This window comes from Candida parapsilosis, contig 005809 (genome assembly GCF_000182765.1).
Source record: "Candida parapsilosis strain CDC317 annotated contig 005809".
In the NCBI taxonomy this organism is placed as follows: Eukaryota; Fungi; Ascomycota; class Pichiomycetes; order Serinales; family Debaryomycetaceae; genus Lodderomyces; species Lodderomyces parapsilosis.
Window position 1 is genome coordinate 2007384 of NW_023503281.1, and position 17887 is coordinate 2025270.

General features: G+C 37.9%; 9 protein-coding genes across 9 annotated transcripts; 3 read left to right on the forward strand and 6 right to left on the reverse strand. All coding sequences in view use genetic code 12, as the record gives it.

Moving 5' to 3' along the window:
- Window positions 1–17: 17 nt before the first annotated feature.
- On the reverse strand, window positions 18–954 carry RPL2 (60S ribosomal protein uL2; the record flags this gene model as incomplete). The annotated part of the gene is made up of 2 exons (XM_036809865.1): window positions 18–778; window positions 951–954. The coding sequence occupies 2 exons, from the start codon at window positions 952–954 to the stop codon at window positions 18–20; spliced, it is 765 nt and encodes a 254-aa protein (XP_036666460.1).
- A 618-nt stretch (window positions 955–1572) lies between these two features.
- Window positions 1573–3759, forward strand: PET127 (Pet127p; the record flags this gene model as incomplete). The annotated part of the gene is made up of 1 exon (XM_036809866.1): window positions 1573–3759. The coding sequence occupies one exon, from the start codon at window positions 1573–1575 to the stop codon at window positions 3757–3759; it is 2187 nt and encodes a 728-aa protein (XP_036666461.1).
- A 12-nt stretch (window positions 3760–3771) lies between these two features.
- On the reverse strand, window positions 3772–7146 carry PEX6 (AAA family ATPase peroxin 6; the record flags this gene model as incomplete). Its single annotated transcript, XM_036809868.1, has 1 exon — window positions 3772–7146. The coding sequence occupies one exon, from the start codon at window positions 7144–7146 to the stop codon at window positions 3772–3774; it is 3375 nt and encodes a 1124-aa protein (XP_036666462.1).
- Window positions 7147–8368: 1222 nt separating this feature from the next.
- On the reverse strand, window positions 8369–9083 carry CPAR2_209410 (60S ribosomal protein eL31; the record flags this gene model as incomplete). The annotated part of the gene is made up of 2 exons (XM_036809869.1): window positions 8369–8653; window positions 9030–9083. The coding sequence occupies 2 exons, from the start codon at window positions 9081–9083 to the stop codon at window positions 8369–8371; spliced, it is 339 nt and encodes a 112-aa protein (XP_036666463.1).
- Window positions 9084–9808: 725 nt separating this feature from the next.
- Window positions 9809–10396, forward strand: CPAR2_209420 (uncharacterized protein; the record flags this gene model as incomplete). The annotated part of the gene is made up of 1 exon (XM_036809870.1): window positions 9809–10396. One exon carries the CDS (start codon window positions 9809–9811, stop codon window positions 10394–10396), a length of 588 nt encoding a protein of 195 aa, XP_036666464.1.
- Window positions 10397–10509: 113 nt separating this feature from the next.
- Window positions 10510–11901, reverse strand: CPAR2_209430 (uncharacterized protein; the record flags this gene model as incomplete). Its single annotated transcript, XM_036809871.1, has 1 exon — window positions 10510–11901. One exon carries the CDS (start codon window positions 11899–11901, stop codon window positions 10510–10512), a length of 1392 nt encoding a protein of 463 aa, XP_036666465.1.
- An 862-nt stretch (window positions 11902–12763) lies between these two features.
- RXT3 (Rxt3p) lies at window positions 12764–14119 on the reverse strand (the record flags this gene model as incomplete). Its single annotated transcript, XM_036809872.1, has 1 exon — window positions 12764–14119. The coding sequence occupies one exon, from the start codon at window positions 14117–14119 to the stop codon at window positions 12764–12766; it is 1356 nt and encodes a 451-aa protein (XP_036666466.1).
- A 1006-nt stretch (window positions 14120–15125) lies between these two features.
- CPAR2_209450 (60S ribosomal protein eL33) lies at window positions 15126–15776 on the forward strand (the record flags this gene model as incomplete). Its single annotated transcript, XM_036809873.1, has 2 exons — window positions 15126–15144; window positions 15472–15776. The coding sequence occupies 2 exons, from the start codon at window positions 15126–15128 to the stop codon at window positions 15774–15776; spliced, it is 324 nt and encodes a 107-aa protein (XP_036666467.1).
- A 379-nt stretch (window positions 15777–16155) lies between these two features.
- Window positions 16156–17619, reverse strand: OSM1 (Osm1p; the record flags this gene model as incomplete). Its single annotated transcript, XM_036809874.1, has 1 exon — window positions 16156–17619. One exon carries the CDS (start codon window positions 17617–17619, stop codon window positions 16156–16158), a length of 1464 nt encoding a protein of 487 aa, XP_036666468.1.
- Window positions 17620–17887: the final 268 nt, after the last annotated feature.

The following is a 17887-nucleotide window of genomic DNA, read 5'->3' on the forward strand; positions in this document are numbered from 1 at the left end:
TTAAATGTACACGTAAATTAATCAGCGGTTTTTTGAGTACCACGTAACAAACCAGTTCTTCTAGCAGCAATCAAACCTGCTTTTTGACCTGAAACAGCACCTCTAGAGATAGTAGAAGCTTTACCAATATGTTGATGGTTACCACCACCATGAGGGTGATCAACTGGGTTCATGGCAACACCTCTGGTCTTTGGCCATGAGTTTCTCTTGACCTTGTATTTATGGAAAGCTCTACCGGCTTTCAACAATGGTTTATCGATTCTACCACCACCAGCAACAACACCAATAACACCTCTGGCATCTGATGAGATGATCTTCTTAGCACCAGATGGCAACTTTACTCTAGTCTTGTTTTCATCTGGGTTGTGTCCGATAATGATGACATAGTTACCAGAAGTTCTACCTAAAGCACCTCTGTCACCAACTTTTTCTTCAACATTTGAAACAATAGTACCTTCTGGGCATGATCCCAATGGCAAAATGTTACCAACGTTCAATGAAGCCTTTTTACCGGCATAGATAAATTGACCAGTGTAGACACCTTCGTTAGCAATAAAAGTTTCTTCTCTCAACTTGTATCTGTATGGGTCACGGAAAGCAACCTTGGCCAATGGAGCACCTCTACCTGGGTCATGAATGATTTGCTTAACAACACCACGAATGTATCCATGACGTTCAGCGTAATCCAAGGTTCTCAATTTTGCGGCACCTTTTCTCAATCTGGTGTGAGAGGTGAAAATAGAACCAGCACCCTTTCTTTGGTTACGAATGACTCTACCTGGAAAAATGATGTTAGTATTGATTATTCGAGACACACATTTAAACACACTTCAAAGTTCTAGAAAGCTGCTCAGCATGGATGTGGTCCAAACTTCGCTCCAACGTCTCGGGTATAGACCATGTACTGCAAGTGTAAACTGTGTGTTATTCCAAGTGATAATATGACATACCCATTGTTTAGTGATTTGGTTTGACTAGGTATTCTGAAAAGGTGATTGATTGGTGTTTTATGAGAGTTTTTTTTTTTCAACTACTTTTGGGACTTTCGCACTGTAATTTTTTTCCTTTGGTTAACTATGTCTCCGTATGGCAGAGGGTTTTGTGTACAGAACTCCTATTAGGGCTTAACCCTACTATCTAATAGCTATAGTAGCTGCTACCACATGTTCAAAAATAAGGACCATTACGTACATACTCTAGAAGGAGTCATATACTACGCGGCAAAAGACTACTTATCAGTGACGGTGGACCTCATCCTAGAGACTTTGAATGACTCCGTTGGGACTACATTATTGTTATAGTGGTGGTAGATTAGTGAACGGGGAAAAACGCGATCCAACTTCCCTTAGGCACGTTATTATTACTTGTAGACGTCCTGATAGATTATCCAGCCCGTTACTGCGATGTAATTGTAATCCAAATCGGTCCTTCTTTGTATAACGCTTATCATTGACTGGGTACAAAACATGGTGGCGAGATTGCGTATTTTTGGGACGCGCAAATTATCCCCTCCCAATATCACGAATATTCGCGAGTTATGTTTCTCTCATCGCGAATCACACATAACACAACATGACGTACATTGCCTGTACACGCTCTAACATTTCACGTCTACGATGGATATCGGGTACTTTCAGAAGAGCTTCAAGTAAAGCTGCTATAACAATTCAAAAAAGTGGCCAAGGAAGACTGGTCCTAAAGGCTGCAACCAAAGATAGATCCAAACATCAAACGAGCAATGATTCCATACAAACTTTAGGGGTAGCGAATGTAAGGGGCGCAAAGAAACCTTCATTACTTAAAGTTGGCACTTCATCAACAAAGACTCTGTCTAAGAAGTCGTCACACTTAAAAGAATCGAAGGCAGCCCAAAGTGATCAGATTGGCGAATTTCGTAAAAAGTCAGACAAGGCTCTTGAAAAATTGGACCAACTACAGCAATCTGATTTAAAGACTCGCTTATCCAAAAGGCGATCGAGGCCAAAAATACAATCTGAAATAGTTGCGAAACTCGAATGCGAACCAGGGACAACTCGTCTAACATCAAGTGACATAATCAATGAGCCTTTGAAGCAATGCATTGCGCCGAAAAAGTCAGACATACCACAACTAGCTCACAATTTAGATAGGGTCTTATTTTCACCTGGGGTTCATTTTTTACAAGACCCCAGAACTCGTGTTTACAACTTTTCGCCGTTTTTGAAGAATGTGATACATTACAAGGACTTTAATTTCGAAGCCGCAGGCAGTTATACCCCAGTGGATAAGCATGAAACTTTGTTAACGAATGCTCAAAAGTTTAAAAAGCAGTTTTATTCCAGTACATCGTCAATGACTTCGATATTGACCAAATTCTACATGTTGTTGAATAATTACTCGCCTTATAAAGTTGAGCGGTCCGGAGAAATCCCATTGAGTGGCGTTGCTACGAAGTTACCAAGCAGTACATTTGTCGAGCCTAAAGGTACATTCATTGACAAAGGACAGAAGAAAACCGTTTATTCACTCCTGGCTGACAAGTCTTGTGATTCTGAAATCTTACTTAGCGCAATGGGCGTTTGTATGGAAACTTTGTTGACAAACCCAGAAGATGAATTTGTCAAGTATAGGAAAGACAACACTGAGGAAGCTCCACCGTCGCCGTCCAATTCCTACAACTACTCCTCTTTTGGTAGCTTTTTGATGCGGTCTCAATTGGATTGTTTTGACGAAAGATTACCGGGCAATGGTACTTTTGATTTAAAGACTAGAGCATCTACCAACATTCGATATAATTCTCATGACCCAAATGTGGGAGAAACTGATTACCAAATTTTCAAGCTAACTGGGCAATATGAAAGTTATGAAAAGGAATTTCGTGATCTCGTCAAGACGGGTGCTCTACTCAAGTATTTGTTTCAAGCCAGAATTGGGCAAATGGATGGCATTTATATTGCCTATCATAATATTAATTCAATATTTGGGTTTCAGTACTTACCGTTGGAAGAGTTAGACAAGATCTTTTATTCTCATGCCGACTACAGCACAAAGGTTTTGGATGCCAATAATGCATCTATTGAGGCTTATTACGAAATGGATAGATTGCCGTCTTTGGTGGGGGAGACGCAATTCAAGTTTTCGTTGGAGATTTGGGAAACTTTGTTGAGAGAGCATATATTGAAAGATTTCGAAGCTAATGGTTTGAAAGATACTGCATTCAGGTTAGTTATCCAAACGTATAAAAAGCCATACGCCCGCACAAAACAATTGAGAGTTTATGCCATTCCAGTATCGAGTGAAGAAATCAAGCAATTCCAGCTGTTTGGTGATCGATATCCAACAGATTTCAAACAGGACCTAACTGAGCATGAAAGATTGAGCAATACAAAGAAGCATGTGACTGAATTGCAAAAGTTTAATACGAATTACATAAAGGGTAAGAGGTTGTTGTCATACTTGATCTCCATGGGCAATGGTTATATCGATTCAAACAAGACGCAGTATTACAACTTGCCGCGTCGTTTGCCCAACTCATGGCGGGTAAATTACACCATCGAGAAGGTTAAAAATCCGTCAGAACAGGATTTTATGCAAGTATTCGATTTGCCCATTCAACAACTAAGTGAACAGTTTCAGCTGACAAATGAATCAAAATCAAAATTTATAAAAAAGTTGCAACTGATACATCGAAAATACGAGAAAATAGGGACAATCAGGAAAAAGCAATGGGAGTTGAAGGAAAAAACTGCAAATGTTTATACACCAAAATATCATTTCTAGAATCTAAACTCCTCAAATCTTTATCGAACCATTGGTTAATTCATTGCCATTTGTAAGTTGTGCTTGAGCTTTTTCCTTCCCTCCTTCGAAATTCTCTCTGACTCTAAGATAATGCTGCAATTCCTCAGCCGATACCGATGGGTTCAACTCATTTTGAGCCTTTATAAAGTCCTCCATTTTAACCAATACTGTAGTATCTTCCTTTGTAGCTACATTGTCAAACCACCATCTCGAATTCACTTCATTTTTACCTTGAGCGATCACGTCAGCATTGTATGCCTTGATTTTTTCATCAACTTCTCCTGCCACTCGTGTCATGGCATTCAACATTGAGTCAGAACATAACGCGTAAAAATCGGCACCCGTGTACGTAAATGAACATTTTTCGGCAATCTTTTTCAAATCAACACCATCATCCAACTGAAATTTTCTTGTCAATGCTTCCAAAATTTTGGTTTGCTTTTCATCGGTGTCAGATATTCCAAGATACAACATCTTGTCAAATCTACCAGGTCTCAACAATGCCTCATCTAGTAAATCAGGTCTATTTGTGGCACCAACTACAAAAACCCCGTCCCCACCTTCACTACTCATACCATCCAACTCGGCGAGCAATTGGGAAACAATTCTATCCATGACCCCTCCAGAATCTCCTTGATTACCTCTTTTAGGGGCTACTGAATCCAACTCATCAAAGAAAATAACACAAGGCTTGGCATCTCTTGCTCTTTGGAAAACTCGACGCACATTGGCTTCCGATTCACCAATGTACATATTCAACAATTCAGGACCCTTGACTGAAAAGAAATTCAACGAAAAGTTTGTCGCTATGGCTTTTGCTAATAATGTTTTACCAGTACCAGGAGGCCCATAAAACAAAATACCACTTCTCTTTTTGAGACCATTGTTGAACAACTCGGGATGTTTCAAGGGCATATCAATAGTGTCCAAAATTTCATCTTTGACCAAGTCCAAACCCCCAATATCCTCCCATTTGACATTTGGAATACGCGGAGCACCAATGGAGTCACTAAATTGGTTTCGAGCTTCGTTAATGGCAGCTTCAAAATCATCTGGTATCCATGTTATTACTCCACCATTTCCTATATTGATTAGATTTTCTACAGATATGTTGAGCTCCTTTGACAATTTTGACAATCGTTTGATAGCCAATTTTTTGGATTTCTTGATAATGGAAATCAAGTCGCGTGGAGTTAAACCAGCAGATTGCAAGGCAAGTGTCTTTGAATTGATGTCTTTTCTTGGAACAAACGGGAAAGACGTGAGATCATTAGATGGCGTTTTTGCCTTTTCATTTGCAATCAAAAACTTGAAAATTTCCAAACGCTCATTTTCAGTGGGAACTGTAAATTCAATCGTGAATTTCAAAATTGATTTCAAGTTATCATTCAATTTGTCGTAATCATTGCAACTCATTACGATAACAAGATTGGCATATTTTTCCAAGTACTCAGTCAAGGTTTCAATAACCTTTATAGAAAGTGATGCAAAAATACTGGAGTTTTGATCGTTTTCATCTGTCTTGGGTACCAAGTTTTCAATATGTTTCAAATAAATGACGTGAAAAGAAGATTGGTTGGGCACATTGGCAATCAATTTATCGATCTTACCGCCGAGCAATCCGATCGTTTTCAACTCTTGACCGGGATTAATAAAATCGAAACAATCTAGCTCAATCAAGTTTAACCCCATGTCGATACAGGTACTACGTACCAAAGTGGTTTTCCCGATACCTCTACTCATTGAAGTCAAAAGTATCGATGTCCTGAGATTGATTTTAGATGACAAACATGTCTTTAAAATCTTTTTGAACTCTTGTGCGTATTTAAAGTCATCAGATGTGGTATAGCTGAAAATTGGCGGCAAGTTGAGATATTGGTACCAATTAGCATCTTCATTACTTGGCAATCTTGAGCTCTCCACACCGGAAGACACAAGTAAAGTCTTTGTCGGATTGATGATGAACTGATTAGTACCTACTTCGTTCGTGCCCTTGATATCGGTAACTTTGAACCATGCGACTGCATCTGGATTTCCAACAGGAATCACTTCCAAATTTTGCTCTTTATTATCCTCGTTACTCTCGTCATTTGCATTATCAAACATAATCTTTGCCAATACTGTATCGATAACTACTGGGAAATAGTCACCTTCTTTTACACACTTCAACTGATCACTAAGTATCGTTTTCAAGCTGGAGAAAAAACTTTGTTGGTAAGTCTTGTCCATGGTGATTTGTGAACTTACTCTTGAAATTGTTGCTGATTCAGCCACGGGAATGAGCGTGGTTAATGAGTCTCCTCGTACCAGTTCAAATGTGATCTCTGAATTTTCATTAAGTTGTAAGTTGATAAACAATATTGGCGACATATAGACAAACCCAGTTTCAAAAGATGTTTGTGGCTCTGTAAAACTAAAGATCCTCACAATAACAGACTCCTTTGCTGTGACAATTTTCACCAAGTCGCCATTAAAAACTGGAAATCCCAACTTGATGAAATCTGAATTATTGATGAATACAAAAAGCTCCTTGTCCTCTTTCTTCCAGGTCTCTGAAGGATGTTCAATGTTCATGTTTTCGAACAAGGGACGAGCATGAAACTTGGAAGGGCTTGCAGGTTTTGAAAAGGAGTCAAATTGTAAGCCAGATGACAAGTAACTTGACAAGTCTAGATCCAAGACGGCTTCTTTAGCAGTTGCTTCAATTGTCCCATTTGCATCGATCGCATTAGCAGCATCGCTTTGATTAATCAACACAAAATTTGTATCGAGATCAACTTTCCCTTGAGCGACTGGCTCACATAGATTAGCCCGTCCATTGATCAAGCGGATTGTATCACCTTCATTCACAACATTCCCATTCCCCCAAAGGAATTGAAATACAAATAATTGCTTTATTGCTTGTTGGGTTTTGTTCTTTAACAAATGATAAATATCGTTTGGCACCGAAACAAAAACTTGAGATAGTTTAGAAATGGTGTCTTCGCTGATTGATTTCACCACAGCCAAGTTGAAAGTCAACTCATCGGTGTTGAATCGTGCTAAATTTGAACTATTGATAAACACAATCGATTTGGTGAGTTTGTTCAGAACTCTTCCAATTTTCAATATTTGAAACTTGTCAAAGTAATCTGGAGCTCCCAACAACTTGACAAGAACAAAGGAGTTTTCAGGTATATGGGTAGAATTCTCAAAATCAGCATCTATCATCACTCTGGGAAATATTTCTGTAAATATATCCTTGGAGATCTCAACAACGTCAAATTCATTTCCATGAGGGTCACTAATGACACTGACATTCGCAACAGTTGAAACTGACTCAAATGAGATGCGGTCTATTTCTGTCGCATCTGCAACCGACGGCATGTTGATATAAAAAATTGGTTTGACTTTACTAAGAAAGTAGTCTATTCTAGTATGATTTCTTCGGGCAAATTTATTATTCCGCTGGATTATGCGAGAAAAATTAGTGTGGGGAAGAGCTACCACTTGTGAAATATTAATTAATGCAAATGAGCTATGACTCGGGATTAAACCTGTGACAAAGATTGAGCGGCGGTTGAGTGAGGGATGGAACTGGTCTTTGCTAGGGGAGGGATACGTGTAAGCGCAGAGTTTCATATTAGGTTCGTCGACAATTGAAAATCAATTGGAAAATTGAACAATGTCGAGGCCATACCGCGTACCCGGAAAAGTCAAGCTAGTTGTTTCCTTCAGCTAAAAGAAAGAAGTAATCCAACCAACCCAGATTAGAGAGTAGTTTTTCTTCGACACTTGGTCCTCAATGTAATCAAGCGTTGTTGCGAAAAGAGAAACCATTATTTGCGCTACCTTGGTCTTCTCAACAAAATTGTTAAAGAACAGAAAAGAGCGTGAAAAAAAATTAACTGAGAAACACACCTCACTTTCATATCAAACCCATTGAATGTTCCAAGGAGACCTCTTTCCATGAAAAGTATGTCTTGATGTACAACCCCAACAAGTTGTACCCCTTCACAAAGTAACAAAAACGCCTTTAATATGATGATAACTTTTTTCATTTAGTTTATACCAATTAAGAGCTGCTTAAACTGGTCCTCATTGATTCTTTTTTTTAGAAGATTTGATGATTCTATCGTTTTGATGGAATTTTGGGACCGATTGGCAATGATATGGTATTAATAGTCATAGTTACACTGAGATAAACAAAGGCGTTCTTTTCCGGCACTTTGGGGGGCGGGATGGGACAATTAGAAATGAATTATTAGTACTAACATTTTTACAATTAGGCTTTACTTAGTTTATACTTTGTATTGAAATATACGGAAAAGGTTTGTTTTGGAAATCAGTGAAGAGTGTAGAATGAACCGAGAAGTTTGCGATTAGTCTCTTGTGAGGATCAAATTCCACTAGATGAGCTAACGAGAATGTCTCTCTATCGAGTGGACGATTAGTACACCTTCCCACTTACTACAATTTATGTCCCTTATTATATGCGTGAAATTTATGTTATTATACAAAGCTAGTAACCCTACTATCTTCACAACCTGTCTTTAATTCCCCTTAAGTCTTGATTCAATTTTCTTTTTTTTTTTTTCAAAAATCAAATTTACTCTTCATCTTCAACAACAACAGTTTGTAAACCTTTAGTAGAAGGAACAATTACTGGTTCAACATAAGCAAATAATTTTTCCTTGGAGTTTTCTTCATCATTTCTCTTTCTTGAAATTCTCAATCTCATTCTGTGTTCAACACCTTGGACACCTCTCTTCCACAAAGCAACGTTCAATTTTGGGTCTAATCTAACATCAGTGGTTCCCATGTGTAAAGTGGCAAACTTTCTGATTTCTTTGACAGCCTTTGGAGCTCTCTTTTTGAAGTGAACACCGTGCAACTAAAAAAAAAGAAAGGTTAGTATAATATACTCAATTTGTGAGAAGGGATTGTTTGGACTCTGTAAGTAACTAGGGCTTTGCGTGTAAAGTGGTGACATAAACATTATAGGGGCCATCATATGTAAGGATTCCGTACTGTTGTGAGATCTTTCCTCGTCAGGTCATGTCGCTAGGTTTTTGCCTAGTTGATCAGTTTACTCGAGACTTGAAATCTCATTACACCTTCTCTCCATGATACGTTCTCATGAGATCAGAAGTTTATTTGACCCGCCTCGTGTTGGCTCTTGATCCTTCTCCAGTGATACAAATGCAATAATTCCCATGTCACTTCCAATTCTCCTTCGCTCCTCCATTCCAAATAGTTCAAGAACATACTCTCTTGTGCAAGTTAATGGTGTATTCCCTAGTGACGACGTCTTGTAAAGCCATTGTGGTTGATTAGATTGGTATGGGTTTAGTACTTACTTGCTTCTTGGATTTCTAAAATTTTTTTTTTTTCAAAGGTCTCTCTCCCTGTCTCTCACTCTCTAGAAAGAATTCGATACATTGGTAGTGAAAATTTACACAAAACTAATATATGTACTGCATATAAAGAACATTGGTAGCTATATTTGTAAGTCATGTGCCCATTAGGTCTAAGCCCTAAATTTCTGTAGATATCAACGACTTTCATAACGAAACAGAAACAAAGTAGTAATTGACAGCGAAAAGTTGTCTTATAGAGCTGTTACATGTCAATCACACAACAGCTTTCTGCTTCTGACTCTGCCGGTGTCTTTCTCTTCTTTATAGAAACGAGATTTTGACACTTGGTAACAGGTTTCGAACAATTTTCCCTATTGCAAAAGATAGTTTCTGTTGAAATGACTAAGCTATAACTGTAACCGTTGAGGAGAATATGTGAGTCTTCATTTTACTTACGTTCGGTTTTATACCCTCTCCGTTAGGTTATGTTTCTCTTTTTTATGGTTGCAAAATTCGACATTAATCACTTTTGACCAACTTTGTTTACATCCCGCGCAAAAGGAGTTACCGAGAGATCAAAAACCACCCCGTTATCAGACGAACTGATACACATTCATTTTCTAAACCCATCATCAACCAAAACATCACTTACTTTTCACTTTTCACTTTTTGATTTTCGATTTTCACAAATGGCATCCTCCACATCAAACCAACCGAAACAACAACCAGACCCTTCCAATAGCTCATCATCTACACCACACACAACCATCCATCAACAAGCCAAACTAACGCAACAGCAAGATCTCAAACAATCAGCAAATTACATTAAACAACTACATACACTAGCCAATCACTTGGTATTATCTAATTCCGATACTGATCCATTAACAACGAAGAGCAACTTGTTGGATAAGATCGCCACGATACATCAATTGAATGACAATATCGACCACCAATTAAATGAAGAAATTAGTCGCAATTATTATAATTTGATGAAACTGAAACGGAAAATTACCAATTTGAGTCAAGGATGCCGACGCAAACTTGATGCCATGAATGATGTGGTTCGAATTGACGAAAGGATAGTTGCTGATAATAACGTGGTGGAGGAAAATGATGATGGAGATGGACGCAAAATTGGACATGGGACGAAGAATGAGAGAAGCAATAGTAATAATACAGTAAGAAGACTAAGTTTGCAAAAAAGATGTGAATTAATTGATCAAGATTTGAGAATCTTAGAATATACATTAAAGTTGATAAATGAGCGTGATTGAAAAGCAAAGTTGGTGCCACCTTTTGATTTCCAAAACTGTGATTGAATTCATTACCAAATTGAAATGATAATTAAAAGAACTAAATAAGCTAATGACATACCCTCCCTTCTCCTTTATGGCTCCCATTTCTTTTCCTCAATCCACCCCACATGAACAATCTTGATCAAATCCAGTAAATTAATATGCTTGTCCTTTTTCAAGACTCTATTCTCATTAATCAAGGATGAATATATTTTGTAGTAAGATTCTTTGGGAATATGCGATAATGAAGTTTGCTTGATACGTAACTCTGCTTTTGCTCGATCTGGACAATAAAGCCATTTACGACGACGATAGTTCCAAAGTATAGTGCCAACATTAACATCCTCTTCTTGTTGATGTTGTTGCTGTGGTAATGGTTGTACCAGTGACAAAGGTCTCGATACCGATGTCAATGACGTTGTTGTTGATGGTAGTGGCACTGATTCGAGTGGATGCCTTTTTGTTGAATCACAAGGTACTTTAGTCATGGTTGTGGTTGTTGATGCCAACATATTTTCAAATTCTCTTCGTAGTATTGTGAAATCGATATCATTGTATTGCGGTATATCACGGGTGTTTGTAGATGATCCAGTTGCTGTCATGCTATCCAAGGCTTCCTCTTCTTCCTCTTGCTCCTCCTCTTCCTCCACTCCGTCTCCATCGCTGTCCAGATCCACCTCATCTATAATCCGAAACTGTGCTTGGTGATGTCGTATAACATCTTGTAAAGTAGTGCGCACATTAAAACTTGTTTGATCGGAAACAACTGTAGTTGAACTACCAACATCATGGTTGTTCAATACTTGACTACTATAGTGAGTGACAACAGAATGACGACCATGGTTGTTACCACTATTATGAGACCCACTACTTTGGTTACTGCTGCCATTATAATGGTCATACATCTTATCCAAACTCTTGTATTTTTTATAATCTTGTAAAAATTTTTCCTCAGTTGTATTGTACCCTTTTGACGCTCTAACCAATTTATCAAAACTCATATGGTCATCTGACTCATCATCAACAAACAACTCATCAATCAACGTATCAACAGTGAATACATCTTCTGATATTGATTTTAATCGATGTATAAACGAATGCCATTCATGAGATATCTTTTTAAAGAACCCCAGTGAAGAAGATGCTGTTGTTGTTTTAGTTGTCGTCAATGTCGTTTTAGGTGCACTAATTTTCTTTCTTGTCAGTGGCGTAGTAGTGGCCCTAGTTGATGCTATTGTAGATGCTGGTCCCGTTGTGGCAACTGTTGAAGATGTAGGTGTTGCTGTGTTTGAAGTTGGACTATTGATCGCCGTATACGATGTTATGGGATGGTTATAAGTCGATCTTGAGTTTTTCCTATCTCGTAGTTTGGGAGTTGATTGTGATTTCCTAAGTTTTGCAAATGTAGATAGCTTTGATTTATGGGTATCAGCTATACTTTGACTCTCACTACTCATGGCTGTAGTAGTAGCAACAGTTACCATCTGTTTTTCTGTTTGTACGCAAAAATGCTCAAATACTCCCAAAAAAAAAATTAGGATATAACGTCAAACCCAAAAAAAAAAAAAAAAAAAAAAAGAGCTTGTACTTTGTTGAGTTTTAGAGAACCAAAGGCAAAACAACTCGCCATTAACACTCTCTGCCCAAGGCAAATGCAACTAGATGCAAGTGTGGTTTGAAAACAGTAGTAAATTTGACTAATAGAGTGGTAAGCTTCTGCAATATGATGTCAAGAGTTGTAAGAATCTGTAACTGTAATTTAGAGTCAAGGATTTAATTATTATCCGAGGGCGGTTATCAGTGTGAGAGACAACCGCCTGATATTAACAACAAAAAAAATGTGGATATGGTAAACGTATAAACACACAGTGACAGGTAGATATTATTATTAGAAAGAAGAGTGATTGGCTCTCAATATATAATGATATAGCTCTCTCTCTCTCTCTCTCTCTCTCTCTCTCTCTCTCTCTTTCTTTGATTTCTACAGTGAGGTGAGCATGATAAAAACAGGTGATTCTGTAAATGGTAATAATAATAATAATTTTAAAGTATTGTAAAATAGAGTTATGAGTGACACATTTTCTTATCAAATGAGTCACGTGATGATATTTCTTTTTGAGTTGCAAAATGAAAAGAAGCAAACTTATAACATTGAAAAATGTACTAAGACCCGGCAAGTAGATTGGTTTTCTCTGACTAAAAACAATCACATTGGCAAAAAAGACTATACAATGTTGGTCATAAACCATTACAACACGAACTGAAATATCTACACGCACAACAAAATACCCCCCTTTTCTTAAACTCCATTCGTTTGCTTTTTGCTCTCATTCTTAGCCTTTTGATTTAACCTTCCAGGCTTTGCGCTTTTATGGATTCTTTTATTTTCTTGTATGCATCATAATCAAACTGCCAACCACCTTTTGCTCTCATTGATTCATGATTCAATTCGTAATCAACTTCATTTTCAAATTCAACTCCATGCATCAAAATCCGTTCATGTAGATAAGAACCTCTTTCTTCCCATTTAACATTATACACAGCAAAACTTAACCCTGTATGTTGACTGTTTGTTGATTGAGTCAAATTCCACGAACGAGAATTTATTCCATTGGCGAAAAATCCATAATACGATGGTAATGAAGGAAGAAGAAGAATCTGAACTGATAAATCACCATAAATGTCTTGATCAATTGGTTGTGGAGTTGTAGCAGTTAATTGTCGGTGAGAATCGGTCTTATTTCCATTCTCGTTATTATTCTCTGGCAGATTCGAATCTTTAACAGATTGGTTTAATAAATTGATAGGTCTCAATATATCTCTCTTTTCCCATTTCTTATTCCAAGTACTTAGGTCGATAGAGTCGTTAAAAAACCCCATGTGTAACAACACTTGCAAAATATCTGAATCATCAGTATAAACTCCACTTGCACCACCCCATAATTCTCTACTAACTATTTCATTGTAGAAATCTTGCTTGAACTCAACAATATATCGAAATGGAATCTTGACATCAATCACACTATTGATATACTCTTGAGGTAGTGGTGGTACAACCGGAATATATCGCGTGGGTAATCTATTAATTTTCATTTGTTGTTTATAAGCTTTTTTGATTTCATCAAAACGGGAAATTAGCGATGGCTTTAATCCGTAAAGCGTACGTGTTTGAAGTGTTTCCCATGTCGTTGTCGGGTTGTAAATGATTGTTCCAAGGAACCGCCTATGAGGAAAAAGCTCCTTGATTATCAACTCAATTGGTTCAATGTTCAATTTAGGTTTACTTCGTTTACTCAGTATGGCCAGAAGTGCTGTGTTGTTACTACCATCCTTGTTATCTGACGTATCACTGAGTGATTTTACCAATTGTTGTTGTTGTTGTTGTTGGGACATCTCGTTACTTACAGGATTTGGATTCCGTGAGTTGTTCTCGAGTTCATTAGCGTGATGATGAAGATGATGGTTAGAGTTATCTATAATATGGTGATGGTGGTGAGGATCGAGATGGTGGTGGTGGTGATGATGTGGATGCGTGTGATGATGGTGATGATGATGGTGATGGTTATTGAGGTTTGGTAAAGACTGCTGTTCAGGCTGGCGTTGTAATTGCGATGAAGAAGGTTGCTGTAACCCCTCACTAGGCGTGACAGGATTTGCTGCAGTCGAAGACGAGGAAAACTGTGTATTTGGTTGGGTCAGCATTATCAAATAAGCTCAATTGTGTGACCTGTATCTGTATTTAAGCTCAATTGAGGTTTATGTAGTATCTCCTTGGTGACTCCAATGTTAGTAATAAAATGAACTGTCAAAAATCGCGATGACATACGATTCCAAATTTTTTGTTCCTCTGTTTAATATTGTATTCTATTTTGTGCATCGTTCGCTACAAATAAGTTTGTGGAATTGCGAGGGAACGGAATTTGAATTTCATTTCAGATAAAGGCGGTAGAGTTGCATTACAACCATCAAGATCATCGTGATTGACCAGATTGCGATTACAAGTTATGCTCATAGTGTTTGACTTCTATGGCACAAACCCGCATCATATTGTATAATTTGATTTCAAATGCGACTGGGGTAAATGCGCACGATTTGTCCATTCTTCGGTTACGGTTGTGCTCTCCGTGGCTCAAACTGGCCTGTTAGTGTTTTACCTGAAAAGGCAAAGACCCAGTTTTTCACTGTTTCTACGGTTGCCGGTAAGAAACACGGCACAACAAATTCTACATCATTGTTCTACAACATTCTCTCATATTTTCAGTACATTACTCCTCTACTGGCCCAATTCCATGCTAGAAGAAACCAAAACAATTTGAGTACGACCTAATGTGATCCCTTTCTGAACATCAATTGCAGTGGAGTTTGAGATGTCGGGTTTGTTTTGCTTAATAGCTTACAAGTAGTTTCAGTCAGCTGGAAAGGGCGTGCACGTGCTACTAGCTAGGGCTTCGTTTTTGTATAATGCTTTTCATTTGTTTGGTGCTACCGGTTTACAGTATTACCCACAAAGAAAGAAAGAACAAACAAGAATCTACTACGCTACCAATGCAGCATATGGTTGTATTACATAATTAAGTATCATAAGTATTACATAATACATACTAATTAACCACCTTCACGCTTTGAGCAAAAAAAAAAAAACTTGTGTCTACAAATTTTCACTTGGTCATTAGAGTTATTCAAAACCTCAACCTTATACACAACAACAATGGCTGAATCACACAGATGTATGTTTCAAATGAAAGAGCAGTGATAGAAGTGCGGTAGCATATGTTGGATGGAAGAGATCCAGAACATCGAGATAATTGGATACTATTTACTCCCTCCGAACAGATGGAAAGATTGAACTGGAAAGTGCACCAGGCACCAATAATGTACACGTTCAGTGTAAACCGGAGCGACAGAATTGTGCAACCAGTGAAGTCGTTTCATTTGTTTTTCAGTTTTCAGTTTTCAGTTTCCAGTTTCTAGTTTCCACACACATGACTCATCACCCTTTTCCACAACTGCTTCACTTTGTTTGAATGAACAATTTACTAACTGTTTTAATTTAGTATACGTTAAAGGTAAACATATCTCCTACCAAAGATCTAAAAACGTCACCAACCCAAAGGTTTCATTGATCCAAATCGAAGGTGTTGGTTCTCCACAAGATGCCAAATTCTACTTAGGTAAAAGAATTGCTTACGTTTACAGAGCTCAAAAGGAAATCAGAGGTTCTAAAATCAGAGTCATTTGGGGTAAAATTGCCAGAACTCACGGTAACAATGGTTTAGTCAGAGCCAACTTTAAGAAGAACTTGCCGCCAAAGACATTTGGTGCTTCAGTTAGAATCATGTTGTACCCATCAAACATCTAAGCTGATTAGCAAAACCCAAAGGAGAGCAAAAAAGCTGTGATTGTTGGATATAAAAATCATTCTACAACCAAAACATACAATATACACTATACAAAATGAAATGGGTCTCAAAATCAAAAATTCAAAACCCACAATTACAATTTTTTTATCACAGATTACGACTGAATGGAGAAGGTGTGAAAATATATACAAGCACATTCTTTTTTGTTCAGCTGTAACCTGGGGAGCAAGTACGAGGGAGAAATATAGGATGAAGTGTGTAACTTTATAGTTTATAACTTGGTGTTAATATTCAAAAAGCATTTTATAAAAGCTATCGATAATTGTAGGCACAGATTTTTCATTATATTTTATTTCATACCACCTGCTTGGAGCCATTCTAGTGACTCAAGATTTCTTGACTAACTTTCTTGCCAAACACTACACATTCCAATAATGAACTGCCACCAAGTCGGTTGGCGCCATGGACACCAGCACTTACTTCACCAACGGCATATAAGTTTGGAATGATTTGACCCTGAGAATTGATTACATGTGCATGTGAGTCAACTTCAATTCCACCCATGGCAAAATGCAAAACAGGCGTTGTTAATCCGAAATAAATTGGTGAAGAAATTGCACTTCCAAACACAGTTCTATTCAATGTATCCTTTTTCTTTGACTTGACGACTTCGTTATACTCATCAAATGTTTGTTGTAACTTGGTTGTAGTCAATTTATCATTCTCTGGGTTGATACTTTGCAACAATTTTAATAAATCCTCGAGTGTTCCCTTTTGCAATAATCCCTGTGAGGCATAGAAGTCAATATGATTTGCAGCTTTGGGATAATCATCGCCACTTACCACAAGCACTGAGACATATGTACCAACCGGTAAACCCAATTTGTTTTCTTGCTTCACTTGACAATGTTGCATCACAGCTTCAGTAACTACATCTCTAGTAGTCAACTCATTTACAAATCTGTAACCATTTGGTGATAACAAGATACCACCAATACCGCGCATGAGTTCCCCACAAAGGAATTTCCATTGAGATGCAACATTTTCTGGCTTGATGAAACCAGTGGGGTGAACTTGAATTTGATCCATTTGAATCAAATGAGCATTGACATCGCGCAATGCAATTTTCTGGCCGTCCCCTGTTGTTTGTTCACCATTGGATGATGCAAATTGAAGCAAGTCAGGACGGTATTGTTTGAGCAATGAAGTTTCGAGATTTTGAGTATCGGCTGAAAATCCACCAGTAGCTAATACCACATTGACACCATACTCACTCTTGACTTCATTGGAGGTTTGATCTTGATATTGAACACCGCTAACCTTATTATTATCACCACCATCGGATAAAATCTTCACCAAGCGGCTGTTTTTGTGTATAGTCAATATGTCGGGGTTACTTACCTGGATTTCTTCAATACGTTTTATCAATGTCAGAACTATGGAAAATCCCGGTGGCAATTTACCCGCTCCTTTATGCGTTCTGGCAAACGAGTGACCACCTAATTGTGTAACCAGTGAAAGATCAATTTTCAAGTCCTTAGTTAACCATTCAATGGCATCACGCGAACGAGAAGTCAATTCATCAACCAAACTAGGGTTACATAAGCCCTTTCCCGACTTGAGAGTATCGTCTTTGAACGCTTCCACAGTATCATCATTGTGTTGATATATAGTAGGCACGCCATTGATTCCTGATGAAGCTTTGATTGAGTTACCACCCAATTTAGTAGTCTTTTCAATCATGGTAACTGGATGATTTTGCGAAATTAGTTGCAACGTTGTTGTTAACCCGGCTAGCCCTGAACCAACTACAATAGTACGGTTAGACAGAGACTGCAGCATGGTGGAGAAAATCTTTGCAGCCACTGATTTCAATACTGGATAGACCTGGATGTTTAATAGTAAAATGATTAGGGCAACGAGTGCGTAGCGTTTAAAATGAAACACTTTGGCTAGTGAAAGAAATTGCGTTTTGTGGGAAACGAAGAAAAGGAGGAAAAGAAAAAGGGTGGTTATTGTCGAATTGCGTCCCTATTTATAGCTTTGATGGTGGAGTAAAACCAGGAGGGATTTGCAAAAGCTAACTAGACAAAAGTCACAAGCCACATTT